The sequence below is a fragment of the Camellia sinensis genome, chromosome 14 (genome assembly GCF_055761805.1).
Source record: "Camellia sinensis isolate YWXY chromosome 14, ASM5576180v1, whole genome shotgun sequence".
NCBI lineage: Eukaryota > Viridiplantae > Streptophyta > Magnoliopsida > Ericales > Theaceae > Camellia > Camellia sinensis.
The window spans coordinates 90471308-90489863 of record NC_138974.1 but is presented as its reverse complement, the minus strand read 5'-3'; the positions used below and the strand labels follow the sequence as shown (position 1 = coordinate 90489863).

Genomic DNA, 18556 nt, shown 5'->3' with positions numbered 1-18556 from the left:
CCAAGATTTTAGTTTAGAAAGGGCATCATTGAATTGAAACCTTAACAAAATTCACAATTTAAGTTTTAATATTATGAAAAAATAATAATTTGCTAGTTTCTTTTTGAAATTCCTAAGTGATTCGTGATTAGATAACGATTTAATTCTACCAATTCCTAATTATTCAAAACACACAATCTAAATCAACAAGCACTTACGAAAGTGGTTTAGATTGTTGTTTTCGAAAAATAATAAATCGACACAAACGATTTTTACGTGAAAAAATCACAATTGAAGCACCTTCAACTGTGATAAAAAAACTGCAGGCGAAACGCCACTAATCGATCCACTACTGAAGAAAGAAAGATTACAAGAACAACCAACAAATTACCAACGCATCAAATGTCTTCAAGCTTCTGTAAATCTTTCACCACAGCCTTCGTCTCAGAATTGATCAATTGAAATTAAATCCACAACTTCCAATGTCGAATCAACGACTACGCACAGTATCAAATTCCTTTAATGCTTCACGCTTGAATCTCCGGATTCCACCGAAAAATACCACTCTTGAATATGAAGGAACAAACTCCTTGATGTATGTATCTTAGATCATAGGTTTCAAATCCTCTCAAATATATCAAGGAAAACTCACAAAAACTTCAGAGGAAAACCTCAAAAGAAACCCTAAGACTCTCTGAGAAGATCTAAGAAAAGTAAACCCTAAAAAGATTTAAACATATATATATAGAAAAAACAGAGGTCACGCTTTCCGCTCGAGCACAGGACATCTCGCTCGAGCGGGCTCAGTAAAATACGTATGTGACCAAACAAGTGTCCGCTCGAGCGATGGAACATACGCTCGAGCGCGAAATCGCACTACTCAGTATGTTTACAGACACGACCAACTACTGCGATAGCACATATTACGCTCGAGCGCCAATGATCCCACTCGAGCGGAAAACTCAAAAAATAAGGAAAAAATACAACTTTTCAAAACATAGTTTGTACGAGGATTTGACAATAAAGGGACCTAACACTTTTTTCTTTGAATCTCTACACTTTTGGAGAAATTCAAATGAGTGTTATAAAGTAAATAATTTCCCTCGATTTCTTTCTATTTCTCTCCTCTTTACTCAGCCAATCTGGGGACATCAAGCAAGATAAAAATGAATTTCTTCTCTTTTCTTTCCCTCAAATCACTCAATCTACATCGGATATAAGTTTTACATGTACAGATGTCATTTGTATTTGTAAAATCAACGCAAATCTATGCAGGACGTGAAATTCATCTGATGACATGTATCATATTCCTATATATGGGTAAATTACACTTTCTTAACCCTTATAATTTGACCTAAATTTCATTTCACCCCTCTAGTTTCAAGTTCAACGATTTAGTTCCTTTAAGTATTGTTTCAACCTTTTTTCATTTTTTATTTTTTGTTCAAATTGAAAGTTAAAAAAAATAATTTTCAAACACTAGTCAACTTTTTGAGATGTACACAAAAAAAATTTATCGAAAATTTAGACAAAAAGACCAGGTTGAAACTAAACTTTGAGGTTGATATAATGAAAAACCAGGTTGAAACTGAACTTTGAGATATCTTCTTATTAATTGTAATAGATAACACAAATCCTGTTTCTTTTATGCTAATTGTTCCTTTCCTTTTGCTATGCTTGTTTTTGAAGGGATTACAATTAGTAAATACGTGTTTAAGTGATGATCAAGAACAATTATTTTCATAATACTAATAATTTTTCCACTGTTAACTATATGTATATGTTGTGTTTTGGGAGAATTCGTACTGGTGTTTCTAAATTTGATATCTGTCAATAATTTTAAGGTTTGCAGCGTCGAATATTGCTGCCAATATGTAAATTACTTCCAACAAACTAGAAATTATTCACCTTTTTTTAATGTTTCAAATCGATAAAAAGTGTAATTTTTAAATTTAAATCTTATGAAATTGAAATTTCCACTTCATCCTTAATTGGAAAATAAAGTAAAAACCACAAAGTATGCACTTTGTGTCATTTTGATCTTAATATTTCAATTGTGTCAATTTAATCTCTAATCTAAATTTCATATTAAACTTTTTCCAGGGTAAAATTTTTAAATTACTACTAACCAGATTTTCGTTCTCCTCTAGATTCTAGCCATCCAAACATAGTTACACAGGAACAACTGTGCCACAAGAATGATGAAGCTAACACAACTAGCAGTCAAATGAAAAGAACAGTGGCACAAGTACCATTTAAGTTAAATCTTAAAGCATTTCCATTATAAGTAAACTCAAATAATTAAATTAAAGAACAAAACCAAGGATGAAAACAAAAACATAACATTATTTATCCATAAAAAAAAAATAAAAACAAAAAACAAAAACATAACATTTTCACCAGTTATAGACGTAGCCAACAATCAATATTGTCTTAACGGTGGTGATGAAGACCTATCCTTTCTTTTACCCGTTGTGGATATGGTTTTATTATTATCATAAAAATGAGAAGAAACTGAACTGCCATGCAAATTATTATTGTCAATTGAGATGCTCTCTGACTCACCTGGCTCAAGTAATTCATGGTTGTTACCGAGTTGGCCAACTTCAGAAGCATCTTTAGTGCTGGGAACTCTTTCAGAAGCTTCACAATAACCTCGCCTCGTGATGCAGAGCCAAGTCCTTGAAGACTCATCCTTGCTTCCTGCTAGAGGCACGTGCCACGTTCCTTTCTCTGATTCCTGAAACAGTGAGTAGTGTCTGAATGCTTGATAAAAAAATTAATTTGTTCTTAATCTATCCTTCAATAACGTGAAAACACCAATCGGTACAAAATTTCTAATTGATATGCCAATATTTTGCCAATGCATATATTATCAGTATCCAGGTTCAGTAACTCATCCATAATTAAGGCTGCAAATGAACCAAGCCGAGTTGAGTAGTAGATTGTTCAAGTTTAGCTTAAAAACTTAATGAGCTTCAAAACGCGTTCGCTTGGCTTATTTACATAACAAGTCAATCTCAAATGAGCTTTTAATGAGCTGAACATGAATCAAGCTCAAACAACTTTTTTTTATTTTTTTTTTATATAGTGCATATATGCTTATCGAACAGAATAATTTGTTTAATTTTGGCTTGAAAACTTAAATTTTAAAATATGTTCAAGATTGACTGCTCACATAATGAACTAATCTTAGATGAGCTTTTAACAAGACAAATACAAGTCAAGCTCAAGTAGCTTAATTCGTTTTGCAGCCCTATCCATAACATAGATTATCACCCTTATTAGAATGATCAAAAATGTTTAACAATTTAGGGATACTCAAATCCGAGTTGGCACATCTGGCTCTCCTTAGGCCTCATAAACTGTGTGGTTACCAAAATGACAGGCAAATGTTTGAATAAGGTCAAAAGTTATCATAATGGCAATGTAGCGTAAGCCACTGAACAGCCTCTTCAACCCTTAAAAGCTGGGCGGCTCTCACCATGTGATGCATTAAAATCGTAGCAAAAGTTATGTAATACAAAACTTTAAGAGAGATAAACTTTAAATATGTAGATAAAAAACATTAAACTAAAGATGTCTATTTCCAAATAATGACTTCACAACTAACGAAACCTTGGCAAGGATTCAGTAACCTGTGCATATAGAATTTTCCAACAGAGAAAGTCTTAAGACAGAAACACGGTATTGTAGTTTTAGAGAAGAGAAAGTGATAGGGAATGCATTAGACTTCATTCCCTTTATATTAATAATACTGAGTAAGTACAGGAATGCCATAAGGCATAATATATGGGTCAGCCCATTACACCAATCAAAGGAATACATAAGAATAAAATACAATTGCTTATTTCCTGTTCTAACACTCCTCCTCAAGCTGGTGCGAAGATATCTCTCATGCCCAGCTTGTTGAGAATGCCATGAAATGGTTCGCTTCCTAGCCCCTTGGTGAGAACATCAGCTAGTTGGTCTCTAGTCTTCACAAAAGGAATGCATATGACGCCACGAGTGAGTTTTTCCTTGATGAAGTGCCCATCAATTTCCATATGCTTAGTTCTATCATGTTGCATTGGATTATGAGCTATGTTGATTGCGGCCTTGTTGTCACAGTATAGTCGCATGGAGTTAGTCTGATGGATTCCCAAGTCTCCCAACAATAGTTTAATCCATAGTAACTCACGTACACCCTGAGTTACAGCCTTGAATTTTGCCTCAGCACTAGATCTAGCAACCATATTCTGTTTCTTACTTCGCCATGTGACTAGGTTGCCACCTACAAATGTGCAGTATCCAGAAGTTGATCGTCCGTCAGTGACTGATCTAGCCCAATCTGCATCAGTAAATGCCTCCACACTGAGATGGCCATGTTTTGAGAAATAGAGACCCTTTCCAGGAGAAGACTTCAGGTATCTCAAAATTCTCATAACTGCCTCTAAGTGGGAAGTTCTAGGAGCATGCATAGACTAGCTCACCATGCTCACGACAATGACAATGTCTGGACGTGAATGAGATAAATATACGAGCTTGCCCACTAGTCTCTGGTATCTCCCCCTGTCCACTAGATCCCCCTCTTGATCCTCACTCGGTTTTTGGCCCTATTCTAGAGGTGTATCACATGGTCTACCTCCAAGCATTCCAATTTCTTTTAGCAAATCAAGTACATACTTCCTCTGGCAAAAGAAGATGCCATCCTTGGACCGAGCTATACTCCAATGCCCAAAAAATACTTCAAATAGCCTAAATCTTTGATTTCGAACTCCTTGGCTAAGTATTCTTTCAAACGAGGAATTTCTTCAACATCATCTCCTGTCAGAACAATATCAACATAAACAATAAGAGTTGTGGTCTTACCATGTGAGGAGTGTTTCACAAACAAGGTATGATTAGCTTGACTTTGCTTGAACCCATATTTCAGCATAGCTTGAGCAAACCTTTCAAACCAAGCCTTAGGAGATTGACTTTTGGAGCCTACATACTTTACCATTGGACTTAGCATCCGCAAAACCAGGAGGAAAATCAGTATAGACCTCTTCTGCTAGGTCTCCCTGAAGGAAGGCATTCTTCACATTAAACTGATGAAGTGGCCAATCCAAATTTGCAACAAGAGAGAGTAAGATCCTCACAAAATTCATCTTAGCAACCGGTGAAAATATCTCCTGGTAATCCACCCCATAAGTCTGAGTGAAACCCTTAGCAACCAGTCTTGCTTTGTACCGTTCTATAGAACCATCTGCTTTGTGTTTTATCGTATACACGCACTTACACCCAACTGGATTTTTGCCTCTAGGTAACTCCACTAACTCTCAAGTGCCACTCTTGCTGAGAGCTCTTATCTCTTCCATCATCCAGGAATAGAGAGAGCATCCTGAAAATTGGTAGGTAGACTCACAGAAGACACTTTAGACATAAAAGCTTTATATGAGGCAGACAAATGAGAATAAAAGACATGATTACTAATAGGATGTTGAGTACATGACCTAACCCCTTTCCCATTAGCAATGGGAACATCAAGATCTTAAAAAGTAGGAATAAAAGCACTAGAATCAGAATTACCTGGACTCTCAGGAGAGGGGGCGACTCTAGACACTCATCCGGAGAAGTTGGCAGTAAAGGAAGGAAAGTAGTCTCTTGCATCCAGGTGACTTGCCGTCTATCCTTGTCCCTGATATAAACTTTGCCTGCTTCCTTTTCCAAAACTGCTGGATCATCATCCTTTATTTGTTCAACCACTGACGAAAGTATCTCTTCACACTTGCAAGTGGGAGGATGATAACACTTATAAGCCTTTTTGGTGGTCGAGTGGGAGGATGATAACACTTATAACCCTTTTTGGTGGTAGAATAACCCAGAAAAACACATTTAAGAGACCTAAGATCCAATTTACCACGAGTGGGTGAATGATTATGGACAAAGCAAACATAGCTAAAAGTCTTAGAAGGAATGGGGAACCCAAAAGGGGTAGACCCAAACAAAACTTGAAGAGGTGTTTGTTTTTGAAGGACTTGGATAGAAAGACGATTAATCAAATAAGCGGCAGTAAGAACCGCGTCCCCCAATAGGATCGAGGAACCCGCATCGCAAATGATAGACAACGGGTGACATCAAGGAGATGGCGATTTTTGCGTTCTGCAACACCATTTTGTTGAGGGGTATTAGGGCATGAAGTCTGGTGAATAATGCCATGAGTGGCGAAGTAAGTGGCAAGACCAGAGTCAATATATTCTCCTCTATTATCAGAACGTAGAATTTTGACAACCAACCCAAACTGAGTACAAATCATTTTACGAAAGTTTTGAAACACAGAAAATACCTCACTTTTATCTGTCATCAAATAGACCCAAGTGGCCCTGGAACAATTATCTATGAAGGTAACAAACCATTTTTGACCGGTTAAAGACACAAAACGGGATGGACCCCATACATCAGAATGAATCAAAGAAAATGGAACTAAACTTTTATTAATAAGAGCAAAAGAGGCTCTGTGTTGTTTTCTAAGTTAACAAGATTCACATTGAAAATCTGACACATTATTTTTCTCAAAAATAAAAGGAAATAAATGCTTAAGTAATAAAAAAGATGGATGTCCTAAGCGACGGTGCCACAGCCAAATGTCTTCCATGGTGGATGGTAACTGAATAGATGAATCAGACAGCATGTCTGTCTGATCCAGAATGTAGAACCCATGTTCCTCTCTACCACTGCCAATCCTCTTTCTCGTGATAAGGTCCTGAAAAAGACAATGATCAGGAAAAAACGTCACGCTACAATTTAAGTCATGGGTAACACGACTCAAAGATAAAAGATTAATATTGAAATAGGGAATATGAAGGACAGAAGACAAAGGAAGGGAAGAGGTGGCATGAATTAAACATTTCCCTGACACAGACGAAATGGTACCATCAGCAATACACACTTTTTCCTGACCTGAGGGATTATACTCTGAAAATAAATTAGAGCCAGACATATGGTCAGAAGCACCAGAATCAATAATCCATGGTATAGTCGTATGAGATAGCAATGCACATAGGGAGGAAGCCAAGTTATCTGAATTGGCAAAGGAAGAAGAGGGTGCACCTGTAGCAGAAATGGAGGCTCGACGATCTAGCAAGTGGCGAAGAGCAATCTCAAAATCCAAGGCAGATAACCCCGAAACATCGCTAGCGGAAGAGACAACTGGAGATGAAGATGGGGGCTTAACAGTGTCTGAAAGATGGACTCGTGCATTGACCCCGTGGCCTCTAGTACCAAACTGACCCCCCTCCCCCCGAGTACCAGGACGATCGCCTCGGCCACCAGAGGGAGTTCAATGCAGCTTCCAACAAGTCTCTCGTGTGTAGCAAGGTCGACAATAGTAGTCAGAGTAAAGATTATCCGTCTCAGAGGAAGGATGAGTACCACGAGTCACACAGTCGCCATCGCGAGAGGGTACAAAAATCAAGGCCGAGCGATCAATAGTAGCAGAAGGAAGCATCGCAGAACGGCAACTCTCCTCATTCTACACAAAAGCAAAGGCTTCCTAGAGAGAAGGAAGCACATCCATGCCAAGTACTCTGCTCCGAACCAAATCATACTCCACATTGAGGCCTTTCAAGAACTTGAAGACTTGCTCTTACGCCACAAACTTCCGGTAACCAACAGAATCAATGGGACGGACAGACTTGTAATCCTGAAGATGATCAAGCCACTTCCATTCATTGCTAAGAAAGGTAAAATACTGGAGGATAATCTGCTCACCTTGTATCGACCTTTCAATGGAGCGACGTAACTCGAAAGCCTGTGAGAAGTTCCCCTTCCTAGAATAAGTAGTTTCTACAGCCTCCCAAATATCCTGAGCAGTGTCCATAGACAAGGCAACCATCTCCAATCTCCAAAACCATAGAATGGATCAACCAGCCCATAATCAGAGAATTGGTGATCTCCTACTGGTCATAATGAGGGTCGGTGATACTGGGTGCCTGAACCCGCCCATCAACATATCCCATCTCCCCTTTGCTCTTCAAGAAAATAGTCAGACTCTGCGACCAAGGTTTTCAAAGGCGTATACGAGGCTCGACTTGAGGCGAGGCGTACGAAAAACGCACAAATGCGTTCTTTTTGGGGCGAGACCCCAGCTATGCGTACGTGTCAAAATCAGAGGCATAAGCATTTGTCGCGCTTTATGCGCTTTTCACGCTTTCGACAGCGAGGCGCAAGCCATTGAGGAGTTTGATTTCAAAAATCAAAAAAGGGAAGATAGAGCAGTTGAAGAAAAATTGCTATAAATGAGTTCGATTGAAATAGAAATTGCTTAAGAAGAAGTTATAAATACCATGTAAGTCGATCTTCTTAAGCAAATCAGAGACCCAACAACTTTGAATCAGTCTTCTAATCTTCTTCAACGAACTAGGGTTTTCAAGGTACGCAGTCTCTCTCTCTCTTTCTCTCGAGTTGAGTCGAGTTTGTCTCTGTCTCTGTCTCTCTCTCTCTCGTTCTGTTTGCTGCATCGTCTTTGCATCGTCTCTCTCGTTCTGTTTTCTACATCGCTGCTCTGTCCCTCTCTTGTCGCGTTGGTTCTGTGATGTACTGTGATGTATATATCTTATATAATATATCTATAGTGTAGGCTAATATATCATGCTTAATATTATTATTTTAATGTTTCTATCTCTCTAAGTGGAGCACTATATATATTATATAATATATCTACAGTGTAGACTAACTAATATATCATGCTTAATATTATTATTTTAATGTTTCTAAATCTCTGTGTCGAGCACTATATATATTATATAATATATCTACAGTGTAGACTAATATATTATGCTTAATATTATTATTTTAATGTTTTTCCTTCTTTCATTTAAAATTATTATTATTATTATTTTTTGATAGACTATAATTTATTATTATTAATATTAATATTCTTTTTTTCTTTTTGCCATCCCACCTAATCAGTATCTTTTTTGTTTTTGTTTTTTTATTTGTTTATTTTTATATAGTGCTACTGTTGATAAGTTTGTGGGGGAAAAAAAATGACTGAACCCAAAGGCCAAAAAAAAGATTTTGTTTGGAAGTATGTAAAAGAAGTTGATGGAGAAAAGTATTTTAGATTTAAATTTTGTGATCAAACTTGTAGTAGTACTGTAAGTTGATTTAAAAATCATCTAGCCGGCATGCATAAAGGCATTAAACTGTGTTCAAAAGTTCCTAAAGATGTAAAGTTGGAATGCCAACACGCATTAAAAAATTTCTTTGAGCAAAAAAGTGCTCGTAATGAGATGCTATATGAAATTGGGATGGGTGCTGGAGCAAAGGGCGAGAGTGGTGCTTCTCAATCTATTGAAGGCGATACTGGTGGTATGACACAACCACCAAAACCGAGGGGTCCAATGGATAAATTTGCTAGTTCTCAAGCACGACAATCTACACTGAACTCCAAATGGAAACAAGAAGAAAGAAAAGATGTGTGTTGAAAGATTGCGCGTTTTATATATTGTAAAGCTCTTCTATTTAATTTAATAAATGATCCGTATTGGGTAGCTGCAGTTGATGGAATTGCAAATTATGGACCTGGTTTCAAACCCCCTTCTACGCGTGAATTGAGGACTTGGATTCTTAAAGCAGAAGTAGAGGATATAAATGTCATGATGGAAGAACGTAAGAAAGCATGGAAACAATATGGATGCTCAATTATGTCAGATGGCTGGATAGATGGGAAAAGTAAAGTTTTTATTAATTTTCTTGTGAATATCCCTACTGTTACTTGGTTTTTAAAATCAATTGATACATCTGATACTATAAAAAATGGGGAGTTGATGTTTAACTATCTTGATAGTGTAGATGAAATTGGAGAAGATAATGTTGTTCAAGTTATTACTGATAATGCTTCAAACTATGTCAATGTCGGGTCGAGACTTGTGGAGAAGAGGAAGAAGTTGTATTGGACTCCATGTGCTGCACATTGTATTGATTTAATGTTGGAGGACATTGGAAAATTGAAAGTCTGTGACCAAACTCTCTCGTTAGCTAGGCAAGTGGTCAAGTTTATATATGGACATTGTTGAGTTCTTTCAATGATGAGATCATTTACAAAGAATAGTGAACTACTCCGTCCAGCAGTAACACGGTTTGCCACTGCTTATCTTACTCTCCAAAGTCTATACAAACAAAAGCAACTACTCCAAGCTATGTTTTCTTCAGAAAAGTGGGCTTCTAGTAGTTGGGCAAGAAAGGTTGAAGGGGTAAAGGCTCGTGCAACTGTGTTGTTTGATCCAAAATTTTGGCCTAATGTTGCTTTTTGTATCAAAAGCACAATACCTTTGGTTAGTGTTTTGCGCGAAGTTGATTCAGAGGAGAGGCCTGCTATGGGTTACATTTATAAGTTGATGGATTTGGCTAAAGAAAAGATTGCTTTCAATTGTGGAAGAAATGTTAGGAAGTACGGACCAATTTGGAATCAGATAGATGCAAGGTGGGCACCACAACTTCATAGACCTTTACATGCTGCTGGTTATTATCTAAACCCTCAATTGCGCTATCGAGATTCCTTCTCCAATGTTGAGGAGGTGAGGCAAGGATTGAATCAGTGCATGGATAGAATGTTGAGTTATGATGAGCGTCTCAAGGCTGATATCCAATTGGACTACTATGATCAAGCAAAAAGGGAATTCGGAAGTCGTGTTGCAATTGATTCCAAAGCGATACGCTCTCCCGGTAAGAAACTAGTATGAAAATAATTTTCCAATTACATTCTATAAAATTAAAATACGAAATTGAAATTATTTGTGCATTTTTCAAATTATGTAGCTAATTGATAGATTCGTTTTGGGAGCAAAACACCAAAATCAACAAAATTTGCCATTCGAATACTTAGTCTAACTTGTAGTGCTTCGGGATGTGAGAGGAATTGGAGCACCTTTGAGTCAGTAATATATCTTTCTTTCCTAAACTTTCTTATGCATAAAATAAAATATTCATGTTTCTTATTTCGTTTCTTTTATTATTATATTAGATTCATACAAAAAAGAGGAATAGGCTTGAGCACAAACGTTTGAATGCTTTGGTCTATGTGAAGTACAACACTAAACTAAGAGAGAGGAGTATCAGAAGAAGACAAAATATCGATCCAATACTAATTGATGAAATTGATTCGGATGATGAATGGATTGCTGAAAAAGAAGATCATGTCCTCCCCCTTGATGCTTCTTAGCTTGATGAAGAAGAATTGTTCGCTGCTGAAGCAATTAGGACTGTGCCTATCACTACCTATGATAGAAGTGTGGAGAATCGGTCAACTACGACTACGATTAATGTTGACTCATCTTCGAATGCAAAGAAAAGAAAAGTTGGTGAAGGTTCAAGTAAGTTGTTAAACAATTATGGACTAGCTGCATATATATTATTATATGCGCCTATTTAATTAATTTGAAATCCTATTTCTTGTATAGGAAAGAATAAAGAAAAAGGCAAGGCAACAAGATGCACCCTTGTGGATGAAGATATGGAGTTGGAAGAAGTTGGTGGAATGGATGATGGAACCTATCCCATTATAGATATAGCGAATGAAGATGATGACAATATTAATGAGGATGACTTAGAGTGACCTCTTATTTATTTATTGCTTTGTTTATAGAGTTTTAAGTTATTTTGTTTATTGGACAATTGGAATTTAAGTCATTTTGACCATCACTTAAGTTAATTTTTTATTATAGTATTAATGAGAATGACTTAAAAAGCACTTATAATACTTGAAATTATTAATTAATTTTGGTTATATGCTTAGAATGGCCTTTAAGAATTTTATTTGTTAATTCTTATTTTTTTTACTCTTTTTATGCTATATTTAATTAATTTTGTATTTTATAAAAATTAAAAAAATCAAAATTCAAAAAGCTTACGCCTCAATGCCTCGAGGCTTACGTCTCGCCTCAACAAGGGTAAAACGCCTCGCCTCGCGCTTTCGCCTTTAAAAACACTGTCTACGACCACGCTAGGTAATTCTAAGGCCGGTGTGGAGGTTATTAGTCATAGTGGAAGGGATAACAGAACTCTCACCTTGAGATGGCTGAGAGGTAGTAGATTCACTAGTCAAATCCGCCATGGATACTCTACTAAGTATTCCTCAAACACAATTCCTCAAGCACGATGCCAATCACAAACCCGGAAGATGAGAGGGGAGAAACAAGCACAACAATAACTATAAAAACATAAAGACTAAAGAATCCAGTGGGGTTTTATTGTTGTACTGTTTTTACATCACCAGAGGTTTTTTTTTTTTTTTGGTGTCGATTTCTTTTCTTTGTATTTAGGTTAAAACATAAAAGAAAAAGAAACGGAGATTGCCGACAGGGACAGTGGCCAAGGAGGACCAAGCGACAATGTCCTAGGGAGCCAGAGGGGTTGTCGTTGCAGGTAAAGAAGCCCTGGGGCTTGCTAACAGGAGCTCTGAAGCCAAGAGGGACAGTTGACACAGCCTAGAGAGCTAGGGAGGGCTCTCGACAGACCCCTAAAGCCTAAAGGGGACTGCAGAGGCCTAGATAGATGATTCTAGGAGACCTGGGTGAAGAAGAGAGGCTGGGTGAAGGGCTGTGGTTAGCCCAAAGGCTGGGTGAAGGGCTTTGGTTGGCCCAGAGGCTACCGGAGAAAAGAGAGGCTAAGTGGCTCCTGTGTGTGGCTTGAATAGGGTGGCTAAGGCCTGGGTGGCTCTGATACCATGTAGTTTTAGAGAAGAGAAAGTGATAGGGAATGAGTTAGACTTCATTCCTTTTTATATTAATAATACTGAGTAATTACAGGAGTGCCATAAGACATAATATATGGGCTAGGTCATTACACGAATCAAGGGAATAAATAAGAATAAAATACAATTGCTTATTTCCTATTCTAACTTATTTACTATTCTAACAGGTATTTGGTTATGGAGTGCAGAGCAAGATTCCTTATAGAATGTTTGAATACCAGAAGGATTAGAAAATGTTGCACTGAAAAATAGATATATATGGAACAAGAATGACCAAAAATAGAACATACCTGAATGACAAAAGAATAAGAGGGTGGCATTTGAAGTTTCGGATCACCTTTCGTGAAAGTATATCGAACCTGCAAAATAGGTAGCAAAAGAGATTAATCTTTCTTGCATAATGAAAATCACCTATGTTAAAATCAAATATATATAAGAACCAGCATCAAACATTCACCATAAGGTGCTAACGGAACTTAGAGCTTGTTCGGTTGTACTTTCGTTTTTCATGTTTTCAAATACAAAAATATTAAAAAGTTTCAAAACACTTGTCATTTTCATTTTGTGAGAAACAGTTCCAAAAAATAATTAGCTTATATGTGTTTTCCACAAATGAAAACAAAAAACAAAAAATAAATATTTTAGTAATTCTTCATCACAAGGATGTGTTACACAGACTCGAGTGCGGGTATCGGGTGCGGGTGCGTATCTAGGGGTCGGACACTTCAAAATTAAAAATTAGAAATACGTGAATATGGATCCAAATTTAGATACGGATACAAGAATACGTTAAATAGTTATTTTTTTAAATATATTTATTATATGAAGATGAGTTAAAAAAAAGTTAAGGAATAACAAGTTTTGTTAAAAAAAAAAAAAAACAAATAAAATATAAATAATAAATAAAAATTATTTTAAACATAAAAAAAAATTATATTGATAAAATAAATTATTTTTATTTTAGACATAAAAATTATATCATTTATGATATATTAAATTATATAATATTTTTTTGAGTGAATATTATATAATATGAATACTATTATATGTTATTATATTAATATCATTTATAAATAGAAAGCAGAGAAAGAGAACAGAGACGAAGAGAGGACAAAATCAAAGAAGAAAAGAGAGAGAGAGAGAGAGAGAGAAGAGAAGAAGAAAATAGAAGAGAGAGAGAGAGAGAGAGACTAAAGAGGAATCAAAGCCCTAGGGTCATTTTCTAGGTGGAATTGACTTTGAGATGTTGGTTTTTAGATCTCCTTCGATTTGGTCTAGTTCGCGACTAGGGTTGGCGTTTCGATCTTGCTTCGAGACTCGACTTGCTTCGCAAAGGTGAGTTTCAACCCCCCCCCCCCTCTCTCTCTCTCTCTCTTGCAACAACCCTTCTTTCTCCTCTCATGTCAACTGTGTTCGAGAAAACCACACCGAATCTGACACATATCTCACACCCGCACCCGTATCGTGTCATGTCAACACGAGTACTCTGCCCTAAATCAGCAAGTCCATGTAACACAGCTTCAACATGAGCAAAGCAACCATGTTAGTGAAGAACTTGGAAGACACAATTTCACTTGCTTGTAAGAAATAGACTAGGAAAAATCAGCATTTTGAACTTCACTAAATACTATTTTTTTTTTTTTTTTTTTCACAAGTCTTTTTTCCAAGATTTTGGAAATAAAGGAGTCCAACATCCACATACACACTCAACCAAAACTCTAGCCAAGACCATATAATATAGACTTGCAGAGTTATTTGTATTCCTTCTATGTTAACAAACATTTTTTTTCTCTTACTTTTACTCTTTTTTCCTCCTCTGTTGCTTCTCAGTTCTAGTTATACACAAATGAATTTTGTATTCTTCTAATCTCAGCCATACAAATGTATATGCCCAATACAAATGAATCCTACGAAGTTGGCCTAACAATCAACGAAGAACCAAAATATGAACCCAAAATGACAAAATCTATATTAAGCATAGAATTTTCATGTAAAACATACTTGATGCCGTTCTTTCCACTTGAGAAAGAAGCTGCTACCCAGAAGTTCAAATATATGATCACGCATTTCATCATTTGTCACAAGCAAACACTTGAGCTTTACTGCAGCATAAAGCCAGTACCTAAATTATAGTCAAGAACCATTACTAGCATATTTGCACACAAAACAGCTTCGAAAAATGGTAAACATAAAAGTGAAAAATCATATGATGCGTGCATTATTGAAAAAGGATGAACTCCCCCTTCAAATGAGAAATGCCACAAGCATTTATTTAAGTAACAAATGAGAAATGCACCACCGCAAATTTGGAATGGAGTTGAGAAGAGAAATTATCACAAGAATAAGGTGAAAGAACAGTTGTACAATAAGAAGAAAAATAAAACATATAGGCATATATCATAGTTAAAAAATAAATTGAGAGAGAGAGAGAGAGAGATTTCACGAGGTTCAGAGGTGGTTACCAATCATCATTGGATCCATATGGGGTCCCATATAGCACTCCTTGAGCTATCCACTCCTCAAGCAGCTCTCGATTGGCAGCATTTTCTTGAAGTGTCCGGATACGTTTATTATGCAAGACAACAAGCGGCCATTTGTTGCTCCGCTTATGCAGCTCTTTCACTACAGCATCAAGCTGCTCTATTGCAATTTTGAGAAAATAGATATAATGAATCAAACAGAATAGCTGGTATAGAGGTGCCAGACCAAATATAAGACAGCAGTAAACCAATCACCAACTCAAGATGTACAACCTGAGAAATACTAAATCCACCTTCCGCAAAATTCTGTTGGTAAAGTCCAATGTTTGCACCATCTACTATAGCTTCGTATTCAGCATGTTTGTCCAACCAGTCCTAAACAAATCATTTTTAAAATAAATAAGTAAACAAAAGTTAGCAATAGACAATAATAAGAGTATCATCAGCAGCGTTCAAAAATATAAGGCAGAATAACAAGAAGTTCACAACTTTGCATAATTATTTTCTGATACAACAATATTAATATAATATACATTTCTAGAATTGACAATGATGTAAGCACGTTTTCTAAACATGAACCGAACATAATATTCAAGCACCAAGAAGCATTATGTGTGTAATAGAACTTAGTTTAGCATCTTTCAAGCAGAGGTGATCTAACTAAAAAAAAAATCAATTATTCCATTAATTAATATTTGAGAATAAAATTATATCGAAAGAAATAAGTTTAATAGAAATAGGAATGCAGTTGATGAATCTTGAAATAGGACATGTCCACAGTAAACCAACGAAACTAGCCGGTTCGCTCAAAATGAATCCTTGTTTGTTTTGACTAAAGTGTTATGGACAACTTAACAATTCTAATTCTAATTATAATTCAAATCACCTAATCCAGTATATTTTCGACATCCATAGGAGTGGGTACAATCAATTATTCCATTAATCAAGCGAGATTACCAAAATCACACCTGAATTTTATTGGTACCAATTTCAGATCTTCAAATCAGAAGCATGTAATTAGAACCTATATATTCTCAAGCCATGTAGTTTCAGTGTTTTTGAATTAAGTTTACAAGTACCAAACGCAAGAGTAATTCTAATTGACACAGTACTAAAAGCAACACTATCATATTGCCTACCTCAAAATCCCTGAAATTGGACTGGACTTCCCTTTGCATAGCTAAAGAAGCAACAGACTGAGCAAACTTCTCAGTCTCTGCTTTATCAATGTCAACACAACCCAATTGCTCACCACAAGAGAGACAACCACCATCCGAATCCACATTAGACCTACACACAACCCACTTTCCCTTCCCAAGCCAACCCATCCCATGCCAACCACCACCATTCCTCAAAATTGTTTCTTTAACACAACCCTCGTCCCAATTCGACACACCCACCTCGCCCGCCACCGCCCCACCAAACCAACACTCAATAATCTCAGATGTCGATGCACTCACACCCCTCACTGTCCCTCTCAGCTTATGCAAATACTCATAAACCTTCTCTTCCCTCCCAGTTTCCACACTCACCTTCAACAATGCCGAGAGCTCTGGCTCCTCCAAGCTCACCCCATTCGAAATCATGTGTTCCTCAACCTCATAAGCCTTATCAGCCTCCAAATTTTTACAATAACACACCAACGCAGGGTCATAGGACCTCAGTCTTGGCGAAACCCCGTACTTTCCCATACTCTTCACCAACTCGAAAGCTAGGTCTCCGTCGCCCTTCGCTGCAGCGAGCCTCGCCACGGCGGTGATCGTCGCCTCCGTCGGCTTAACTTGGCTCGACAACATGTGATCGAAGATGCGAAAACCGAATTCGAAGGCCGATTCGGAGGAGTCTGAAACGGAGTTAGAGGAGATGTAGAGGAGGGCATTGAAGTGGTAGTGGTTGAGGCGAATGTTCTGTGAGATTGCGAAGTCGTAGAGCGAAATCGCGGACGAGAGGTCTTTGTTCTTGGAGCAGAGATCGAGGTCGTGGCGAAACTTGCCTTCTGGTGTTTGGTTCTTCTTCTTCTTGTTCTTGTAGTTTGAATGGTGGTTTGGGTGGTTAGGGTTTGAGACCTCCATGGATGGATTGATTGAGAGCTTGAATTGGGGGAGGAAGTAGCAGAAATGGAAAAACCCTAGAATTTCAAAAAATTTAGCTTATATGGTCTGTGCGTATGGGCCTAGCAGGCTTAAGCTTCACTGTGAGAGCTATCATTTTAATCCGTTAAACTTGTATCAATTTACATTAATTCGCATCAACTCATTTATTAATTACTGATTAAATTTTGAATCGATTTCAAAATTGTTCCACTTAATGCTTTTTCTTTCTCTCTTTTTCTTTTTTTCTTTTTTTTTAATCAAGTTTGAGTAAAAAAATTGGGTTAAAAATTTCATCTGATACCAAATGTTTCAGTTAAATTTTTAATTTTTATCAAATAATCAGTTAACTTAGCGATTAGGAGAATGTTCGGACAATCGTTTCGCTTAGTGTGAATTTTCTTCAAATTTTTCCAATCCAGTTATGCACCTGATTGTCCACCAACACTTACTTGCGAGATTTGATGAAAAGTTAAAAACTCTCTTAATTTGATGAAAAAATTAGTGTTTTCTTCGTTTGATACCAATTTAGTAAAACGGTTAGAACACCATTTTTACTAAATTTTCATCAAATTTAAATTTGATGAAAAATTTGAGTCTGGAGCTGGTCTAATGAAATATCAGAGTAAAATTAAATGTGAAAAAATTTAAGCTGTGAAATTTATCACAAATTAGTAATTATATATGAAAAATATTACTATGTAAAATTATTTTGTGTCATATATATGAAAAATATTATGTAAATTAATGTTATATATTATTTAAATACTTGATAATTGTTTAAGAATATTCTTCAATCAATACGTAAATTGAAACCATCCCAAACATGATTTGATTATTTATCAATTTGTTAATCATAATTTGGTTTATAATTTTATTCTCAAACCGTCTAAACCGCATTCTACACACCCCTAATTGTGAGAAGGGGCACTTACCAATAAGTCTCATACGGAAAGTTCAAAATCCATCTAATCCCAAAATAAAATACTTGCACCAGTTAGTCCAACAAATTTTTAATTGTTACCAAAAAAAACTTTATTTATTTATTTTTTTATAACTTTAAAACGCTGCTACATCCCATATTGCAAGAAACTACACTTTTGACAACTAAATTTTTATTCGCCAAAAGTCAAGTTTTAGTCGCCGAAGGTTTTTAGTGACTAAAATTTTTGGTTAGCTGCTTAGTCATTGAAGACTTGACGGAAAAGGTAATTGGCAACTAAAACAAATTTAGTTACCAAAAGTAGTAAATTGCCAACTATTTTTTTAGTCGCCAAAAGCATTGATAT

General features: G+C 36.4%; 1 protein-coding gene across 2 annotated transcripts; it reads right to left on the bottom strand.

Annotated features, from left to right (window-relative positions):
- Window positions 1-2233: 2233 nt before the first annotated feature.
- Window positions 2234-17388, bottom strand: LOC114281698 (proteinaceous RNase P 2). 2 transcript variants are annotated; one of them, XM_028224249.2, is made up of 6 exons: window positions 16317-17388; window positions 15451-15552; window positions 15160-15332; window positions 14699-14819; window positions 12988-13056; window positions 2234-2719 (listed from the first exon to the last, which is right to left on the bottom strand). In XM_028224249.2, the coding sequence occupies exons 1-6, from the start codon at window positions 17247-17249 to the stop codon at window positions 2402-2404; spliced, it is 1716 nt and encodes a 571-aa protein (XP_028080050.2). In that variant the 5' UTR covers window positions 17250-17388; the 3' UTR covers window positions 2234-2401. The 2 variants fall into 2 exon arrangements, with proteins under 2 accessions (XP_028080050.2, XP_028080051.2); XM_028224250.2 differs by lacking the exon at window positions 2234-2719 and adding an exon at window positions 6408-6706 and having other exon boundaries at window positions 16317-17369.
- Between the last annotated feature and the right edge of the window lie 1168 nt (window positions 17389-18556).